General features: G+C 38.9%; 1 protein-coding gene and 1 long non-coding RNA gene across 4 annotated transcripts in view; both read right to left on the reverse strand.

The window, feature by feature from the left end:
* Positions 1–178: 178 nt before the first annotated feature.
* On the reverse strand, positions 179–3,653 carry LOC129348697 (uncharacterized). The gene is made up of 3 exons (XR_008601342.1): positions 3,447–3,653; positions 2,164–2,312; positions 179–1,090 (listed from the first exon to the last, which is right to left on the reverse strand). It is a non-coding gene; the product is annotated as an uncharacterized LOC129348697 (long non-coding RNA).
* A 3,977-nt stretch (positions 3,654–7,630) lies between these two features.
* The window catches only part of nt5c2b (5'-nucleotidase, cytosolic IIb), a 65,940-nt gene continuing 53,203 nt past the window's right edge, over positions 7,631–20,367 (reverse strand). For 2 of the 3 annotated variants that reach the window (XM_035949513.2, XM_023273202.3), the window contains 15 exons: positions 20,118–20,235; positions 19,684–19,779; positions 19,482–19,573; positions 19,282–19,339; positions 18,583–18,676; positions 17,071–17,124; positions 16,544–16,627; positions 16,332–16,373; positions 16,079–16,186; positions 15,312–15,378; positions 15,035–15,205; positions 14,729–14,780; positions 14,302–14,362; positions 13,815–13,991; positions 7,631–11,871 (listed from right to left, as the gene is read on the reverse strand). In XM_035949513.2, the coding sequence (XP_035805406.2) occupies positions 11,602–11,871; positions 13,815–13,991; positions 14,302–14,362; positions 14,729–14,780; positions 15,035–15,205; positions 15,312–15,378; positions 16,079–16,186; positions 16,332–16,373; positions 16,544–16,627; positions 17,071–17,124; positions 18,583–18,676; positions 19,282–19,339; positions 19,482–19,573; positions 19,684–19,779; positions 20,118–20,235 (1,544 nt within the window). In that variant the 3' untranslated portion in view covers positions 7,631–11,601. Of the gene's footprint in view, positions 11,872–13,814; positions 13,992–14,301; positions 14,363–14,728; positions 14,781–15,034; positions 15,206–15,311; positions 15,379–16,078; positions 16,187–16,331; positions 16,374–16,543; positions 16,628–17,070; positions 17,125–18,582; positions 18,836–19,281; positions 19,340–19,481; positions 19,574–19,683; positions 19,780–20,117; positions 20,236–20,367 lie in introns of those variants that run through there. The other variant, XM_023273205.3, reaches the window with a different exon arrangement.

A 20,367-nucleotide genomic window follows, 5' to 3' on the forward strand; every position in this document is an offset into this window, starting at 1 on the left:
TTTCTTTATATTTCTTATCTCTTTGGGGCACTAATAACAACAATCAGTGTTTTTTTTTATGAAGAGACCCAGCGATTTTTAAAATATTGACCTCTACCAAACGGTTGAGAAAAATTATTTTACCCTTTTAAATCTTTTTTTCTTACATTTCAAATGACACATTTTTGTTCAGCAACTCCATAATATGCCAAAAGTATTACTTTACCTTTGAAAATCACAGCAAACAGAGGCCTCATGTGAGGAGTGATTTTGCTCGTGCTAACTTCCTGTGTGCAGACTAACTTGCTCTGCATGCTGTTTCAAAACAAAGTGACATCTACTGGACTTTTTTTTGTATAATGTACCTTAGAGTGGTACCTAATGAGGGGTAGAAATGACTGAAACAGGTGGACTTAAGTAAAACATATTTTTCAATAAGATTTAGTGTTGAAAAATGACATTTTTGGACATAGTATCCTATGGCATTTTTTCGCGCCAAAATTCATGATGATTTTTTTCTCAAAGAAAACCTTACCATAGTGTTTTTCACAGCCTCCTTTACATTATTTCATCATATGGCACGTTTTTACAACATGTTTGAAAAATCGCATTTTTTTTTCGACATAGTATACTATGGCATTTTTTTGCACCAAAATTCATGATGATTTTTTTTTCAAAGAAAACTTTCTGGAGTGTTTTTCACAGCCTGCTTTACATTATTTCATCATATGGCATGTTTTTACAACATGTTGAAAAATGACATTTTTCTACATAGTATACTATGGCGTTTTTTTGCACCAAAATTCATGATGATTTTTTTTTTTCAAAGAAAACCTTTCTGGAGTGTTTTTCAAAGCCTCCTTTACATTATTTCATCATATGGCACGTTTTTACAACATGTTGAAAAATCGCATTTTTTTTCTACTCAGCTGCATGCCTTCGTCCACCCGGCCTCCATTGACTCGTCCCGCCTGCCGTCTCTGGAGCTGAAGCTGGATTGGAACAGACCAAAGTACAGTCCAATCACGATGCCAGCTGCCTCTCAAAAGGCTCCTTCATCTGGCAGGTGGCGCCACTTCTTCTGAGGGGAAGCTGAGCTGGCCCGGCAGAACTTTGGAGATGTCTTCCAGTGGTTGGTGGATGTGTGGGGAGATAGAGAGGGACTTTTGAATTGTTCCGAAAGGAAATCAGGGAACCCATTGGTAGTTTTAGTTTAGGATGCTAATGCGGTGTGTTTTTGGGTTTTAAGAGGTGAACAGGAAGAGTTGTTTTTCGTATTGATTATCTTTTACCTTGTTCATGGTTGGAATGTCCATCAATGTCAACGTGAAGTTCACTTTTAGTTCTGTTTTTCTTCTTATTTTACTAACACCCATTTGTTTTTAACCCCTCACATGTTGTGCTGTTGTAAACTTACTCTTTCAAATAAATACTCATCTAACCCTCTGGAAACCAGCGTTTGCACTGTTTTTGTGTTGCTCCTCACCTACTTCAGACAGCCAGGATACAACATTTTGTGGACTAAAGGCTAAACTATGACGTTTTCTGGACGACATGCTATACTATGACATTTTTAGAGCGACATGCTATACTATGACGTTTTTAGACCAAAGGCTATACTATGACGTTTTTAGAGCGACATGCTATACTATGACGTTTTTTGGGTGACACGCTATACTATAGGCTTTTTAAATTGACATATTACTATGACTTTTTTTGTTTAAGTTTTTTTTGTCGTTTTTTAGCAACATTTTTTAAGAACTTGAATAGTTTTAAAAATTACTATACTTTTACTTGTGCAATGAAATATTATTCTATGGTATTTTTTAGACGACATATACTCATTTTTCTTGAAAAACATACTATTCTGACAATATACTGCACTATGACATTTTTTGAACCACATATCATACATGACAATTTTAGGCAACATCCTATCATTTTGCACTTTTTGAAACACATAATAATCTTTTTTTTTTGCCAAGCTATACTATGAACTACAGGCCATACTATGTTATTCTTGAAAAGTAGACTATACTTTGACATTTTCTGAACTACATCCTATACTATGGCATTATACACAGAGTGCTTTGGTTACATGTTGATTTATAATCTAGATTTTTTTCTGTTTTGTTTTTTGACGGGATTACCACAGACCTGACCGTGAACACCGTTGACACCCACCTGAGGGAGACGCTGTCTAAGATCTCAAGGCTGCTTGGTCGTGGTCTTTCTGGTCCTGCTCCAGAACGCCTTCATCAACTACGTCTTCTTTTGAAGAGGCCCTCAGATGCTGCAATCTCTGACCTTAAGGAGGAACTGCTACTTTCACTCTGTAATGAGACAGCGGTTATTTTAAAGACTCAGCTCCTGTCGGCTTTGAGTGAAAATTTAACATCCATCAAAACGAAACTACAGACAGGTAAATTTGAGCTGTCGGTCAGTATTTGAAACATCAAGTCCGACCTGGCTGCCCTAAAGCACGCTGTGGGTGAAACAGAAACTTCACTCTCCACATCACCAATGACATCGTCACACTCCAAAGCAGAACACCTGTCTGCTGAACTTTTAAAAGTGGAAAATAAATGTGAAGAATGTGAGCAGCAGCAGACTGTGAGCAGTGGAACAGATGTGATCAGAAAGAATTCATTTTCTTTTTTCTTTTCTTTCTGGTTGACTAAATTCTGTCAGATGCAGATGTTGGAGCTGATTCTGATCTTTCAGGATAAAAAGCTGCTTTTCCTTCACAGACTTTTCAGGAAATTATTCTCTCAGGTTTTCTCTGCTATTTATATTTTTATTATCTGTGATTATTTCATTATTTCTTTATTATAAAATAAAATTTGAGGCATAAAGACTCATTTAGTTATTTTATTCCTGAAATCTTTGACGTAGCAGAACTAAACTTCCATTTTCCTTCTTGTACTTCTGATACTAGAACTAAACGTGTCTTCAACACGGATCATCTGCTTTTAATGAATCAGCAGCAACATCACAACAAATGAGACAATTTTCAACAAATTAATGAAACTGATGTCATTTAAAACTGTCAGAGTCTGTTTTAGTGTCAAATTAAAGCTGATTACTGACAACTAGAACATTAACGTTACTGCTTTAATCACATTTAAGTTTCCTGGATGTTACATTAATGTCAACCAGCCACAGTTTTATGAACTTAATGAACCACATTCCATGAACGCAACACACTTCAGCTATTTACATGAAACTCAACACAAACATCGTTAGCTTGATGCTACGTTAGCTTTAATCAGGCTGAGCTGCTAGCTCGGTTAGCATCGCTAACATTAAAGCTAATATTTACTATGCTAACTTTCTTCTCTGGTCAACACACACTGAAACAAACTCCACCAACATCTGGAGTGCATGGCACACATTACATCTGACACTAAAGCTGCATATAAAGTGCATTAAAAGCGGCACCGATACGAAAATAAACATTTACTTACCGAACTATCAGAGTCCTTTCAGTGTCTGCTGGTAGAATCAGCTGAAGGTAGAAAACTGGTTAAAACAAGCCAACGGGCAGGAAAACTGTCTGTGGAAAATGTTATGCTGCTCCACTGATAAATAAACCAACAGTTATTATATCAGAATTAATCCAAACGAGGAGTGCAGAGTCTCTGCTGCCTCCTCCATAGGACCTGTCAATCATTCCGGACCGGACTGTCAATCAAGTAGTCCCGCCCCCTGGCTTCCCAAAACTTTAACGCTCTATAAAAAATTCAATATTGCTTAATTTTAAAATCGGCCACCTGATCTCTCATTTTGACCATGATAACTAACGAAAAAAATGTATATACAGTTTATGCACCGTACTCTGTTTGGCTCCACACTTGCTGATGACCACTTCCGGTCTCAGAAAATGAAAAAAATGACCTTTTTTCATTTCTGCCTCTTACTGATTTTACTTTCTTGTAATTCTAAATATAAAACGAAAATCAAATCATTTAAAAAAAATCGTATATCCCTTTTTGATCATGAAAAGGAAAAACGCCTTGTATTTCAATTTTAATTTTTCTATTTTAAAACTAACCACCCGTTTTTTTGATTTTCAATACCCGTTTCAGAACGGAAAATCCAATTGCCAGATCCGTACACGGACCCTTATTAATCACTCCAGAACATAATTCCCTTAAAAAAAAAAAAAAAAAAAAATCACAACTTGTCTTTTTCTACTTATAAATTAATGTGCATTCGCCGTTATGCTAAGCAAATCCATTGTCTTCATATTGAGACATGAGAGTGGCATCCATCCCTCTTGGTTAATCCATTCCCTGAAACACTTTTTTTGTCTTTAGCAGAGTCTTGGCCTTATTATTTTACCTCATAAAGACAGGAATGAGTTTTAAGATGCTGGAAATTCTTCCTAAAGCTACACAAGTCCTCGAGTAGAATATGTACGCCTGCTTCATATCTATAGAGGTTGTAGATTTTAATTTGTAATATTATTTGAATGTCACTCCCCAGCCTGTGCGTTAACATGATATGTACTGTATGCTGGCAGGTTATTTGCCGCTTTACAGGCAGCATAAGTGTCCTAAAGCTGAATCTGTCTTTTAACCCTCAGTTACAGACTGTAACCACTGGTAGTAGCTGTTTCCTCATGTTTTTCACTGTTTGAGTGTGTGTGTGTGTGTGTGTGTGTGTGCGTGTGTGCGTGTGTGTGTGTGTGTGCGTGTGTGTAAACCTGCACACATGGACAAACAGCTCTTCCATCTGTTCAGCCACGAGGGGCGTCCCCGTTGTATAACCACACATAGAGTGCGTCTGCATTGTTTGCAGCTGCGTTCGCTGTTGTTTATTGTTTACTTGAAAGTGCTCCTATGCAGCAGGCCCTGCTCTGCTCTGCTCTGCAGGGACAATCACTCCGGAGAGAAAAGCAAGGATTCAGACTGTAAGATTGTGACATTCAAACTCTGCTTTACAAGCCTGCGGATCTCAGTGCCTGATGAGGGAACGAGAAGTCAGAAAAACTGAAGCACACAACAGGGAACACTGGGACAAGGCAGATGGTGGATCTATGTAATTGATGTAAAGCTCTGCTGCTTCAGTATCCTTTATTATCAGTTCTCCGATAGATTCATAACTTTACAAGCAATTACATGGTCTCCAGAATTATGAGTTCCATTCCATTTACAAATTTAAAGGTTGATACATAAGCAACAACAACATAAAACCCTACTTTATTTATTGCTACAGCTGTATTTGATCTGATGTCGGATAGGAAAAGATGATTCTTTTTGACTATGGGGAGTTTTGGACATCAGTAGAAAAAGAAACATAAACAAGAAATATACATAAGTACTCTTGATAGGTTCTGATTATTCTATATGTAGAAAATATGATATTGCACAGGATTGTTCTTTATGTAGAAAACATTGAAATGATATGACCTGTAACTATATTTTTGTTGCATTTCTGACAGTACTTTATTACTCTCTCATGCTTCATTCTAGCAGCCACTCTTATTCACGCTAGCAACAGCCATGAGTGGTAGCTTTTCAGATAGTTTATCATAGTCTTGCTTGAATGAACCCCAATGAGGAAAATCAAGTTTTTACTTTGTTGATATATCCATATTATGTTTTTTGTTTGTTTGTTTGTTTGTTTGTTTGTTTTATACTAGAAGACATATGAGGAGCAGAAAAAGCAGCCAACACCATGGCTGAGCAGTTACACTTTTAAGCTGCAATGTGCTGATGAGAATCTTAAAAACATGGATTCAGATTTCTGGGGTTTCCTATGTCACAAACCTAAGCAACCAATTCTGTCAGCTTGCAGGGTGGGACTTTCTGTGTCATTATTATTTTACAGAATTGGTTGCCGGTGCAAACCTGTGTGGCTGAATTCCTACAATATTCCAATTTGCCCTTTTGTAGCAGCAGAGTAGCTGGTGAGCTGGTGTGCTGCAGCTGCAGCAAGTACAAAAGAGGTGGATGGAGAGATGTGGGAACTCGATATATCTGCACATTCTAGAGAAGTCAATGTTGTACAATTACATTTGTGACCAGAGGGGATATAAATAAAATATTTTAGAGTTTGTCATTTATTGATGACACTATTTCAGTCCAACAGATATAATTAAGGGAGTTAAATTCTTGTGTAGATTAGGTTGTGAGGCAAAATACTGAGTTAGGAAATGCTCCTACAGCACACACTCCTGCACCGTATGTGTGTGTGATCAACTATAACACAGTAATATGATTGTTTAGCTGTGCAGCATCACTGTCCTTGAACTTGTAGAGTGGCTGTAAATCTTTGTGTTTGCATGTCAGGTGCTTGTCTGCTGCTACTCCAGAAGTGTTAGGACAGTGAATCCCTTTATACCCATCCCTCCAGTCTTCCATTTTGCAAATAGTTTGTGGTAAGCACCATGTAATTGAAATTCAGTTTCACTTATTAAGTGCTGAATCACAAGATGAAGTCATGTCAAGACACTGCATGGTAAAATCAAGATTCTATAATATAATATAGGATTTTCTTGTCTCAGAATAGACCTTGACTAAAGTCATGATAGGACCTTGTAAAGTAGAGAATGAATCTGTTATCTTATTTGATAGAAATGTATGCATTTTCCTCTCATTTCTGACCACTTCATGAACAAAAATGTCTAATATAAAAAATTGCACTTTCATCGCCACAATAATAGCATTCAGCCTGTGTGGATAGGTCTCAATCAGCCTGAACAGCTAAATACTGCCATTTTACCCCAGTCTTTGTAAAATTACTCAAGCTCTGGTTGCACAGGGATCATGAATGAACAGGATTTTTCAATTCCAGCTACAAAATCTCAGTTGGATTGAGGTCTGGGCTTTGACTCGGCCACTCTAGAACATTCACCTTGTTGTCTTTAAACCAGTTCTGTGTAGCTGTGGCTGTTTAAGTCATTGTATCACTAGAAAACAAAATCTTGTCCCAAGTCACAGTTCTCTTGCAGACTGCATCGGGTTGACGACCAGGATTTGCCAGTATGTGACTGCATTCATTTTACCCTCAACCTCTGCAAGCCCTCCAGGACCTGATCCTGAGAAGCATCCCCACAGCATGGTGCTGCCACCGCCATGCTTGATGATGTGCAATGTTTGGTTTCAGCCAAAAATAACATCTAGTCTGATAGTCGGAAAGCTCAATAATGGTCTCATTAGACCAAAGAACCTTCTTCCAGTTGACTTCAGAGTCTCTTCTCATTACCACTCTCCCATAAAGCTTTGACTGGTGAAGAACAGGCAACAGTTGTATGCAGAGTCTCCACTGAACTCTGTGACTTACAGCAGCTACAGGCTGCACCTGTGTTCAATTAGATGAGTCACTTTTAAGGGTATGAACACTTAAGCTGTCAGGTATTTCACATTGTATATATTTAATTAACTGGCATTGCTTTTTAGAGATCAGTTTTCACTTCAACACAAAATTGTCTTTTTCGAAATTACTGTCAAAAAAGGCAAATTATATTGACCATGATTCAGTGCTGATAACAATAAAAATAGTGACTCATGAGGAAATCTCTTAGTTGAGTTTATATTTTTTTTTCTTAGTGCTTCACCCATTAGTAAATTTGAATTTAAATTATTAAAAATTACCTGCCTCTGGGGTCCCTTATTACAATGTAAATAAAAGAAGAAGAACAAAGTATTACAAACTATCTTTATTCTACATTCTTATGTAATTTACTTCAATGTACAGTCTGAATGATACTTTCTGGAAACAAACAAACAAAACACTGTTCAGAAGAACATGAATTGATATGCATAAAAACAAGAGATTACTATACTTTAGAAAATAAAAGGTGGCTGTTTTGGCGCCCGTTAATGCGGATGCATTCTCGGCATCGTGACAAAGGATAAAAGTCATCTAAAGCACTGTAACCTGTTCACCAGGCTTTAGTTAGTTCAAAGTCAGAGTGACAGACTCCTGGGTTGCTGTATAAAAATTAGCAAAAAAATGTTATTTTGAAAAAAAAAAAAAAGGGTAACGAAAGGAAATGGAAAGGTCTATTTACAGTTCTGTAAACCAAGACCATTTAAAAACACTAGCTTAGAAAAATAATAACCCCATGGTGTTGATCACAAGTAGCATATTAGTTATGGTACTTTACATGCTATTCACATTTCCCTTCATTTTAAGATATTTTTTACAGGTTTGCAGGGTTTTTTCTGTGTGTAAACTACACTGACAAATGTCAAAAAAAAAAAACTTTTCCTAAAAATGATGCAGTCCACATAGAAGGAAAACCGATGCTACCATAACCACCGCAGTAGAATGGATAATTATTTTCACATGCATAGGCAAATTATGCAGACAGTCAACAATTACCCAGTAGCAATGCAGCTGCCTCGTGTAGCATATCCAGTTATTCTACGTTTGAGAAACAAAAGTCAGAATAGAGGATACAAATATTTGTAAAAAATACAAAAAAGACATAACAAACGGCTGTAATATGTTTCCTATTTTTGGAAAGGTTTCAGCCAATGAATCGTCACATAAAGTTGCTGTTGAACTGATTTACCTCTTTCCACTCCACATCAAACCAAACTCAAAATGATGCAAAAAGTAGATGGCATGTTCCTTCCCTTTTGAGGCCTAAATCAACAGGCCGATCCAACACTTACAAGGTTTACAACATGTCGAGACAACACACAAAGAGGGGTAATGTACAAGACAGTTGACGTTTAAGAAGAATTCTGGCAGCTGTCTTTGTTCTGACCACTGATGTCAGCGATACCAGCGTTAAAGGCCCTGAACACTCATTTTCTCACAGTGAGCAATGGAGTCTGACATGAACACACTGTTCAGGTGAGTTTGTTTTTCTGTGGACTCTTTTTCACCGGTTTGAGGTGGGAGGGGTTCACCTGGAAAAGTGGTGCTACAAAGCTCTTGCACCAACTGCGTTTTAGCAACACAGAAATCAAAATCTTATGCTTGTGAATAAACGCTTTTTAGAAATATTTTGACATTTTTTAAAAATTCCAGATTGTATTTTTTGCATAAATTGCTAGCTTGCATGAACACGTGAGTGGAAAGTTGTTGAGAGTTAAGAACTTATTACTGAAAATCTTTTAAGTTGAAAGAAAAACAAAATATTTTTAATTAAAGTTTCCGATCTTTAAGTTCAACAACATTGTATTTTCTTGTAAAGATCTACACAAATGCAAAGTCAAGAGCTAAAAGTGGCAACAGAAAAGCTTTTCAACTACCAAAAACATTAAAAACAGGACATAAAACAATCAGCCGCACTCATGGTTTGTTTTTCTGGCGTTAGCAACATGGCTACTACCAACAGGCTGATTACAGCCTAAAGCAAGAAACAGCTGTAAGAATTCCAATTTAGAAAAGAAACATCAATATGGGTGTTGTTATAAATGTATAGTATGCAGGCTTGTTGCTTACTGATGTTGAACTTTTTAATATTTCTCATTTCAATGATGCTGAATTTGAATACTGTGTTTTGAACCGTTAGTCTCAGAGTGCTCTCTATTGGTTTCTATCACCCTGCCGCTTGACCAGTTTTGCTTTTTCTGACCGTGGAGGCTCTTGTTCTGGCAGGTAGAGTGTTTGGTTGCAGTTGCTTTCCAATATCCCATCTACCATACTATACAGCACACCATAAAATGTCCCAATACATAATACGTCAAATGCAGTTCTCCAAAAATACCACGATGTCTGACCATATCTGTACGATTTTTGGAATATTCAGACAAAGTATAAAACAAACTTGAGTTACCGAGAGCTGACATATGAGCGACACGGTAAAAGTGTAAGGTGCAATATTAGAAAGCAGTATTTCCCAGTTGTACACACTGTATGTAAAAGTATGTGTTTTGTGAGGAACCCTGCAGTGCGTAGTGATAGGAATAGGAAAAAGTATGTGATCTGGAAGGCAGCCTGGATCAACTCTGATGTCTGACCTGACCCGACCTGTCCTAACCCTAATAACCAATCCCCTGACCTATCCCAAACTCAACCACCAATGACAGCGCAGCATCCTTTCAGCTGATACAATTTGGCATCGAGCCTTCATTTTCCTGGGAGAATTCATATCCGGTGACAGACAGAATCAAACAGTGGGGGAACCAGTATAAAGTCAGACGGTATCATTATTCTGCGACCATTACGTTGCATAATCAGCATCGAACTCAAAGCAAGAAACTTGTCTGTTGCCACTTAAGACTTGGAGCTTTTCATCCAGTTTTGAATTAGTAACACAGCTAGAGCCCAAATTGCAATGAAACTATGGCTTCACAGTGTTAAAAAAGCCCAACAGAAGAATTCACTCCACACTCCATCAGCGCATTTTCTCTTTAGTGTAATTTAAAAAAGCCCCTAAAACCAAAAAAACGGGCCTTCTGTGCTGAGTTTTATCCTGAAAAGCCTCATTTCTTTACATTCCACTTTCATGCTCTCATTACACACTTGATGAAAACCACTTAACACACCACTGAGTTGCTGGACGTGGACAAAACTTTCTTGTACTATACACCCCCTTCCCCTCACACACCCACCATCACCACCACTGACATCAAACCTTCTGTAATAGTCAAACGTATTTCTCGAGTTCCATCTTCCAAAATTACAAAGCTGAAAAAATACTGCATGTTAGCTTGCCCGTGGCAATAAACCGTGAACTCATCACATGGCAAAAAAATAAACATTCACCTTACAGCTATTTACAGAAACACTACTGTAGGTCAGGGTTGTCATAGAGACCAAAGATAGAATACAGATAATACAGTACTCTGTCCTCGTTGTTGCTTGGTAACAAAGTATCAGTTCAACAGCCGCAGTCGTGTACCACAACATGCGCTCCCAACCAAACTTCAAACAGAAAAAAAATGCACCTGGTTATCGATCGGTTTAACACCAGCTTGTGCTTCAGTGCTCCTGTGTGTCAGATGCTCACTGTCACTCAGGATGCTACAGTCTGAGTGATCCTGCTTCACATATGCCTTTACATACAAGCTATAACTCTATAATGACACCAAAACAGATGAAAAACTGAATGTTGTTCCCATGTTGCTTAAAAATAAATGTCTGGTTTGATGCATCTTTTTGCCTGCAAAGTGTTTTTCCTTTGATTATAATGTGCATATTTTGTCAGAATTACAGCAAAATGGCCACATATAATGGATTAAAGTGTGAATGTGATTACACCCATTTAATCCACCAGCGGGTCTTATGGCCACTTATAAAAGATTATCAAAAAAAGTGTGATGTTTGAATGAACGTGTGCTCTCTGTCTGGTGGGAAAAATAGTGTAAATTAAATCAATTTTAAAACAAACATTTTTTTTGTTTGTTTGTTTTTTTGTTAAAAGGAAACTTGAAAAAGTTTTGTTTTGAGGACCGAGCATGCATACAGTCATATGATCTCTTCTGCTACTGGTCCTTTATACTTTCCTCAGAGATCTCCAGTGTGTGTGTGTGTGTGTGTTTGTGTGCATACAGTACTGATATATACAGTATATATACATATATGTACACACATACACATACTGGAGATGTTTTTCCACCCTGCTTTACTTTGAGAGAAATCACAACCTGACTGTATTGGGAAACATAAAAAGGCAGGAACAGGAACATGGCTCTCCTCTCCAGGTCCTATTTATTACTCCTCTTCTTCCTCCTCCTCCTCCTCCTCCTCCTCCTCTTCTTCCTCCTCCTCCTCATCATCATCTTCATCGTGGCAGTGAGTGATCTCCTGAGGAGTCTGAGGGAATAAGTTGGGAGGTTTGATTTCGCTGAAGGAGCGGGTCAGCTGGTTGCGTTTGCACTCCAGGTCCTTGCAGTCGCTGCAGTGTGTGCGGTTGCGTGTTGCCAGCGGTGACTCTGTGTCGATGTCCACATGGGTGTGTTCAACTGTCGACTCGTGGGGCATCTGTGGAGGAGGAAGGAAAAAGAATTTAAGAAAGCAACTTGTTAAGGCTACATATACTGTGCATCTCTGTCATTTATCATATCAGCCTGGTTTACTGCAGTGCGCTTATTCTGGTATCAGTAAGGGAAACATACAAAGACCACAGTCTGTAAAAAATGTAGTTGCCAAGCTCTAAACTCATAGGTTACAACAATCCTAGCTTCCCTTTGCTGGTTACCTGAGAGATTCAGAATTGATTTTCAGATCTTACTCCTTGATTTAAAAGACTTGAATGGTCATGGCCCTCCCTATATCTGTGATCTGCTCACTATGAGCCTGCAGATCTCATTGGGCAAACACATTTTCTTAACTGATGTACTTGTTTTAAATTGTATTTCTAATCTAAGAATTGAAAGCAAACGGCATTACAATGACAAAACAGCCAAGCAAAAAAAGATAGAATATCTAAGTTTTGTATGTGGTGTTGACAACCACTGGATGTCGCTATAGCGCCAGCATATTAGACCAAGAGAAACGGACGCGTTAGCCCCATCTCTACCCTCCTTTCATGTTTCACTTACAGCCAGAAAAGTTGTGTATACAAGAGCCAGCATAAAAGAATCCACCCACAACCATTAGTCCATACTGGCACTGTAAAACACAGTAAATGGCCAATGTGATTGTGTCTGTTCCGCTCCGTATATGTCTGTCTCCACACAAAGTTGGTTCAACATGGTCTATTCATGGACAATATGGTGTGGGAGGTTTCAACAGGAAGGAGTCACATGCACTGCTCACATGGCTGGACCGGCAACCAAAACACAGAACAGAGAGGCTCGGATTACAATAAGAGATGCTAAATATGCCATTACTCTCCACTACCGTTACATAGCAGACAGTTGTTTGCTGCTCTATTAATGCTGTATTTCTATGAAAAATCTTGTATTTTTCACCTTTTAGGTAGAACTGTCTTTTAAAACTGCTAATCCAGTACAAAAACCTCAAACTCAACAGCTTTAAAAACTCTCTAAACTGTAGAGATTCTAAATCCAGAACGATTGTCTGCGTTCCCTATGTAAGTTAACACTTGATTCCCTAACAGGCTCTGAATGCGTGTTTTTCTCCTGTCTCAGTTTTTCCCACAGTTGGTTCATTTGTCACTACAGTATGAAATGATGCACCTCGATGGAACAGCACAACAATGGCTAGAAGAAAGAGAACTCAAAAATGTATGGGCGCCCCGTAGCTCAAAAGGTTGAGCGAGTGACCCACAAACAAGGGCTATAGTCCCGACACAGCGGACATGGGTTCCAATCTGACCAATGAATATTTACTGCATGTCTTTCCGCCACTTTTCTCCCCACATTTCCTGTCTCCTTCTCCACTGTGCATTATAATATAGGCAAAAAGGCCACAAAAATAACTTTTAAAAAAAAGTATTTTGAGCAGAATAACAAAGATACAATTGGGTTAGTGGGAATAGCTAATTTTCAAATGTGGCATGTAGAAGAAAATGAAAGAGAGGAAGGACCACTGAGGACTCTCCTGCATTCCGAGTACTGTTGGAAAGTTGATATTCCGATGATTCTTTCCGTTTTTGCGGTTGGTGGCACTAATAAATGGTGGAATTGTGGAATTTTAAACTCGCCAGCAGGTTTTGGGGTAATACCATAGATGAGACAAATTAAGAAAGACAGCTGTGATGATGAGCAACAGTTATTCACTCTGAAAGTTCAATGATGTAGCTTAAGTGTCATTTCTCTGATGCTAACAGCCTTTACAAAGTAAAAAAAAAACTCATGTGAGACTCACAAGACCTACGACAGATCCAAAAACAATGTCTACTTTTAGAATCTTAATTTTTACAAGACCAGACTTTCATATCTGTATCAGTGGCAATGGATGAAACATTTCAGGTTGTACAGTTTCATCCAGCTCCCCTCACTTTACATTTAGACACTCACCAGTACGTGTGCAGCTCTGAAGAGATAGCTGAAGGGGTAGTACAGCAGGTTGATGAAGGAGGCTGCATACAGGTCGGCGTAACGCATCACTTGGGAGGCAAACAGAGTCTGTCTGGAGCCGCTGCGGAAAAGGCTACCCATCATGCCGTAGCACATGTCCATGTCGTGTGTCACTTTCTAAAGGGAAAGAAACATAAGAGAAGACACTGTTGAACCTGCAAAATCATGCCTGATTTACTTACTATAGTAAGTATTGTGTTCATCAAAGGTGTGTTTGCTTATTGACACAACTGAAGCAGCAACTACTTCACCAGCCACTGAATCATTAAATACAGTGTGACTCAAAACCTGAATGGGCTCTTTGATGAGGTGGAATACTGTTAAAGATTAAACCACAGTAAACACATTAACCGTATCAAACATACTGTATTGTATTTGCTTAAAAGCATATGGACAGCTGTCCTGCTGTCATAGAAACAGGCCGTACCTTGACTCTTCTCTGAATAGTGCTGATATCAGGCCTCTCATTACTGCTGCTGTCCAGATGTCTGAGGAAGGAGGGAGAGAAAGACGATGAGGACGGGTTGAGAGGGACAGTTGGGGGGAAACGGATATTGATATCAGCATGATGAAAGGTAATGTGTCAAAGGGGTGGAGTGTCAGCGAGTCGTGAAAGGCTATAAATAACATCAGAGAACCTGGTTATCAGGCAGCCTGCATAAGCTGACCATTCAGACTTTACCCTATTGACCCCGTTGTTCCCCCTCAAATGTATGCTCACATGCATGCAAACAGGCTCTGCTACTGCAGAGAGCAAAGAGCAACAGAACTGGTGAAAGACACAGAGCTGAGGAGAGAGGAGGGACATGGTGAAATGAGGGGGAAGAAAACAGATTAAAGGTCACAGTTCTTACTTGTAGAGTTCTGCCAAGAAAATGTCCAGGCCCTGCAGTTCCTCAAATAACGCTGTAAAACACAAGAAGAGGGCGGATCAGTCTCCTCTCTTTTATTTCTGCTTTGCTCAAGCTGCTTCTAGCTTTAGTACAAATCTTGGTGTATCTGTGTGTCCTATAAGAGCAACAGTATGTTGGTTTTCAACTCTACACTTACTGATTATATGATCTTTGCCATATTTAGCTTAAATTGTACAACTCATGCTATGTTCTTGTTTGCAGGTTTGACACTGCAGCGGCTGTTCTACATAAAGTCCCCAGACTCACAGCTCTTGTCAGTCCACACGTGCAGCTCCTGGGCCAGCTCAGGTATAACCAGGAATGTTCTCCAGCCTTGACGTTTCTTGGACTTGAGGATGTCTCCAAAGATATGGTCCCCGATGTATACTATGTCCTTCCCCTTGGCCCCCAGCAAGTCGCACACAATGTCTGATGAACCTAAAGCACAATAATGGGGTATTAATTGAGCATTTCCTTACTTCCAACTACAGACAACTAAACACCAGGCCAAAGAATGGATCCCTGACGGAAAATGAAGTCTCACCTCCAGAGTAGACTATCCCATGTTGCAGAGGTCCTGTGTAGGTTCCTATCTTTAGACGTCCTGTTGTCTGAAATTAAGAAAATTATAAGATTAGTGAGGAGGAATTGTAGCGAATCCCAAAGGTAAGCCAGGTGTTTATCAAGTTTGTTTAGATTTTTAAAAAATGATAATGTCAATGCAAAGCAATGGAGGATGTGATGAGAAACTGTAAAACCAACATCCTGAAAGACGCCTCAAAGTGACAGATACTTGCAAGCTGCAGCTGAAGTGATCTGAAGTGACAGGCTTTGTATCCAGTCGATCACATTAGTTTAACTAAGCCTGTAAGGAGAACTGTAATCAGATCCATGTAGATCATGGATCATGATCCTATCCCAAAATATTGTCATATGATGTTTTGGCTAGATTGTCCACCCCTTACTTGGCAGCAATGCTCCTTCTTTTGTGACCATGAAGGCTGCAGTGTGCTTATGAGTTTAAAAAAAAAAACAAAAAAAAAAAAACTTTGGCACATCCACTATGCCTGCAGGAAGTGGAAGCAGAGTGCTGCACACATACATCAAGGAAACTCAGAGGAAATATTGCTTCTATTAAAATGTTGCCATTCCTAACGCATCAGTACTAGCAACAGAGTACTGCAGATTAAGTAGGGCACTACATGCAACATGTCCAGATACGTCAGCCAGCGTTCACATGCAGTGTCGCTATATATATATATGCTATATATCATGTCTTCTGTGTTACAGCTATCTTCTGTGTCTGCTCACCGTGTCGACTTGTCTGAGCACTGTACCCTCCCCAAAGAACAGCGGCTTCCTGGCATCCACTAGGATCAGATCAAAGTAGGATTGCCAGGGTCGGTGGGAGGTTCCAGGCTTTGGTGGAAACAAACACACATACAGGCAGATGGTTACAGCTACACATATATACACATACGAACATGTCTTTCACCTTGGGTAGTTATTCAACACATTTCAAAGTGTGATCAAAGAGAAGGGGGGGGGGGGTGGTTGATTTTACCTTCGGGCCATGGGGGAAGTCAAACAGGTAGGTCATGATTTTCTGTGAGAAAAACACAGAGTCTTACAGTCAATCAAACGCAGCACTGTTCTGATAATCTCAGAAAGACTAATTCAGCCACATCTGTTTTAACACTGTAATTTTTAAAAGTCTTTATTACAGTTTTCCCCTACACAGTGCAGGTTGTACCACAACAACACATGCATACTCACATCAGTGTATTTGTAGTCGCTGTTGGTAGCCAAGAAAACCTTGGCTACTTCATTCATGCGGCTGAGGAGAAGAGGCAGCTTTCCCTGGTGGGAACAGACAAGAAAAAAGAAGAAGAAACATTGAAGCTCTAAGCATCTTTACAAACCAGTCTCTTCACAGAGGACAAGAGTGTGAGAGGCTGTGTGAGAGGCTGTGTGTGTGTGTGTGTGTGTGTGTGTGTCAGAATCAGAATCAGAATGAGTTTTATTGCCATTGTTCATGAGGTTCACAAACAAGGAATTTGACTCGGTGCAATGCTGCTACATTAAACATTTAACAAATAGTAGAGATAAAAATAAAGATAAAGTAAATACTATAATAAAAGCTAACATCTACTATAATAAAAACACACTGTACAACAAAAAAGTGACTAAGTGAATAAAGTGACCAGTAGCAGCAGGTGGTGGGGGCCACCACATAGTGCATAGTGTGTGTGTTCTTTGCCACAGCAACCTTGCAGCAACCCTGATGAATACAAACTACTTACATCTTTCACTACATACTTCTCCAGATTTTCAACGGTCTTCTCCTTCAGAGTACCCTGCAACGTGAAACACAGAAGTCAGAGTAGTCACTGAAATTATAGATATTTACGAAGAACACAGCTAGAACAAATGTATTCTACTTAAATCCTTCTAGAATTATTCTGTTTAAAGCAATTTGTCTGGTTAAAATTTGTAAAATTACACCAATGCCTGCTTCCTTATTACTAAAAGATCCCTTTTCTGTGCTCATATGTTCATGTCTTACATTCAGCTTTTACGGGAGCACAGAAAAATTTCCCACTTTCAGCAGAAGAATTTGAGTTTCTAAGTACACATGCAGTGTGCAGTGAAGATCGAACATCAAAGTGACATTTTTGAGAAGAGGCAGCTTTAAATTAGACGCATCATAACAAATTAATCCATCCAGTTACACTAATAGGTCAGTACAGTACAGTGATAATTCCTCAAAACACTTGGGATCTTGTCCTGCTTAGTTGTGGTTTATGCACGATGTGTGAGTAGAGAGAGCAGTGCCAATCACAACAGCAGCAACAATGAAGCAAGATGTGTTTTCAGCCAATATAAAGTAAAACCTTTCTCACACTTGTGATGTGTTGCATTTTGTTCTTCTGAGATTATTTCTGGTTCCTTTATGAAGGCTTCCTTTTTAATGGCTGCTAAATATTGAGTCAAAATGTTGAGTCTAAAGAGAAATCATTCATACGTGACAGCTGAACAATTACTGGACCAATTATCAGGCACGGCGATTTGAAATTCAGCTTCTTTTTTTTTTTTAGATGATCCTTTTTTTACTTATTTTTGTAACCAATTCCAGACAAAAAAATATTTTTCTTTATTAATCACTTTATACTTTAGCAAACGGAAATTTTGACACTAGTACTTCCATTTTCACTGGAAACATATATCTACTCTAAAAAATGGTTATTACTCTTGTTGGTTACAAATAACTGCAATCAGTAGTAGCCCTTGAAAGAAAAATTTCACTCAAACCCTATTTTACATGCACTGTAATAAACAAGCTACAGTACATTTGAATAAACATGGAGCAGATCAGCCCCCCGATTTCTCTTCTATCTCCAACTTGTTTGGAAGCATGGGTCACTGATTTTAGTTGTATACAAGTTATTGGTTCCTTTTTTTGAGTTACTGTTGGAGCAGAGGAGACTGAAAGACAGAGCAAATGCCCTTTTCATGGTGCAGAATCTACAGTGAATGATTTTTTCTAAGTTTCAAAAAGATATTATAAAATAAGTTACCACTGTGCAGAGTAATTTCATTTGAGAGATGACAAATGAAGTTATTATTGTTCCTTCAAATGGAAAATACTTTATAGAAATCCATGTTTTGAGAACACATTTACTAAAATTAACTGATTCTTTGCATGTTAATGTGTCTTCAAAATAAAATTTATGTGCTTCCAAGATGTTAAGTTGTGTGCTTGAGGCAGGACTAAAGAACCATAAACAACGTGACAACAGTCATATGTGTTTTACCTTGAAGTGGACCCAGTCGACGGCGTCCCGGACGTCTTGGAACATGCTCTTGTAGGACATGAAGAGGTCGCCATCTTTGAAGCCAGTTTCACAGCTGAAGGGGAGCAAAGACACACACGTACACAGCCGTCGCACAGGCCACATCTTTACAGAAGGTTTTCAAAAACATGACATTTGTTTTTTGTTTGCTTTTAAATGGGATAGCCTTCCCTTGTTGGAGGGGTCCCCAGCCAAACAGGAAAGCATTCTCCCCCTAAAAGACCAACAACCAGGTTTCAGAGGACAAAGGACATGCAGCCATTCCAGATTACATTCTCAAAAAAAATTACAGGCCATTAAACCTCCTTACAGTTACATTTATAAGATTATCTTCTTGTTATATCAAAATTTCATTCTCTGTAATTAGTTAGTAAAAAAGTCCTAATTTGTATCTTAAGTGATAAGAATCCATGCTTTTCGCAATTGGTAAAAGTGATTAACAAATACATTAATTGTGATAGAAAAGAAGTGTTCTTTGACCGAACTCCCCTTTCGTTACCATTTTAAAAGAATTAGCTGAGATTAGCAGTTGGGGCATCTGGACCCTCCCATGCTTTAGGGCTTGCTCTTGACCCGTTGTGGCTTGCAACTGTCTTTGTGTCATCATGCGGCACCCAGAAACTTGTTGCATGGCAAATAGAGTAACAATGATTTTCTTACCTTGTATATCTGTCACAGTTAGAGAAGAAATCCACTAGGCAGGCAAAGAGGTAGGTCTCTGTGAGGAAAACAGGAATACCAGCAGTGGTTGTCAGTCATGAAATGTCTCAATCAAATAATCATCATATTCAGAGATTATTTTCTGAGTGAATTCTCTTCAACAGTCTCACCGTCTTCTCCTTTGTGTTCACAGACCTTACCTGGCAGGTTGAAGAGTGTGTTAAGGATATAAAAACGCTCTGTATCATCTCTCTGGATGAACTTGTTCGGGTACCGTTCACGAATCTCAGGGCTGGGAAAAGGGAGAAAGAGAAAGACTAATTTTTCTTACATTTTTCTTCTTCCCCGTGCTCACTTGTCCGTTGTATGCATTGTGGAGGAAGCATGTTGAAAAACACTCACCCTCGAAGGAAGTTGAATCCATGGACACAGACCAGGATATTACCATAAGCATCAACTTTCAACAGGTTTCCATACATCGTATCAAACACAAGGCCCCTGAAAGAAGGAGTAAAAAAAAATATTGTACAGGTCTAAAATGCAGAATTAAACTAAGCTCTCTAACTTGTCTTGTAATCATGTCATTTGTTACTTTATTTCTGTTGTGATTACCATTATTATCTCTGTACTCCCAAATAAACAAAGTGGAACTGAAATTTGAACAGGCGATGGGTTTCTTCGCCCTGTTCCTCTGTTTTGCTAAATATATAAGGTAAAAGGCAAAAGGAGGCTAAAATGGGTTAAAAGATGAGGCAACAGAAGCAGCAGTTGGCATTTAACCCGACAGCCATTGTCCTCATTATGCTGTCCGTGTGTTGGGATGTGATTGGTCTGACCTGGTAGGAAATGACGGGTCGTAGACGAAGCTGAGCAGCTCCTGGGGGTAACCGATGGAAACCAGCCGCTCCACTGTCAGCTCAAAGCCTAATGACTCGTACTCAGGTGATTTGTACACTGGAAATGAAATACACACACACTGCATTTACTAAATGGCACCAACTGCATAATCATGAAAAAGACACAGTGTAGGTTTGTGTGCAAGTCTGCTGATGTTTAAAAAGACATCTACATGAATTACATTATTTT

The sequence above is a fragment of the Amphiprion ocellaris genome, chromosome 4 (assembly GCF_022539595.1).
Source record: "Amphiprion ocellaris isolate individual 3 ecotype Okinawa chromosome 4, ASM2253959v1, whole genome shotgun sequence".
Classification (NCBI taxonomy): Eukaryota; Metazoa; Chordata; class Actinopteri; family Pomacentridae; genus Amphiprion; species Amphiprion ocellaris.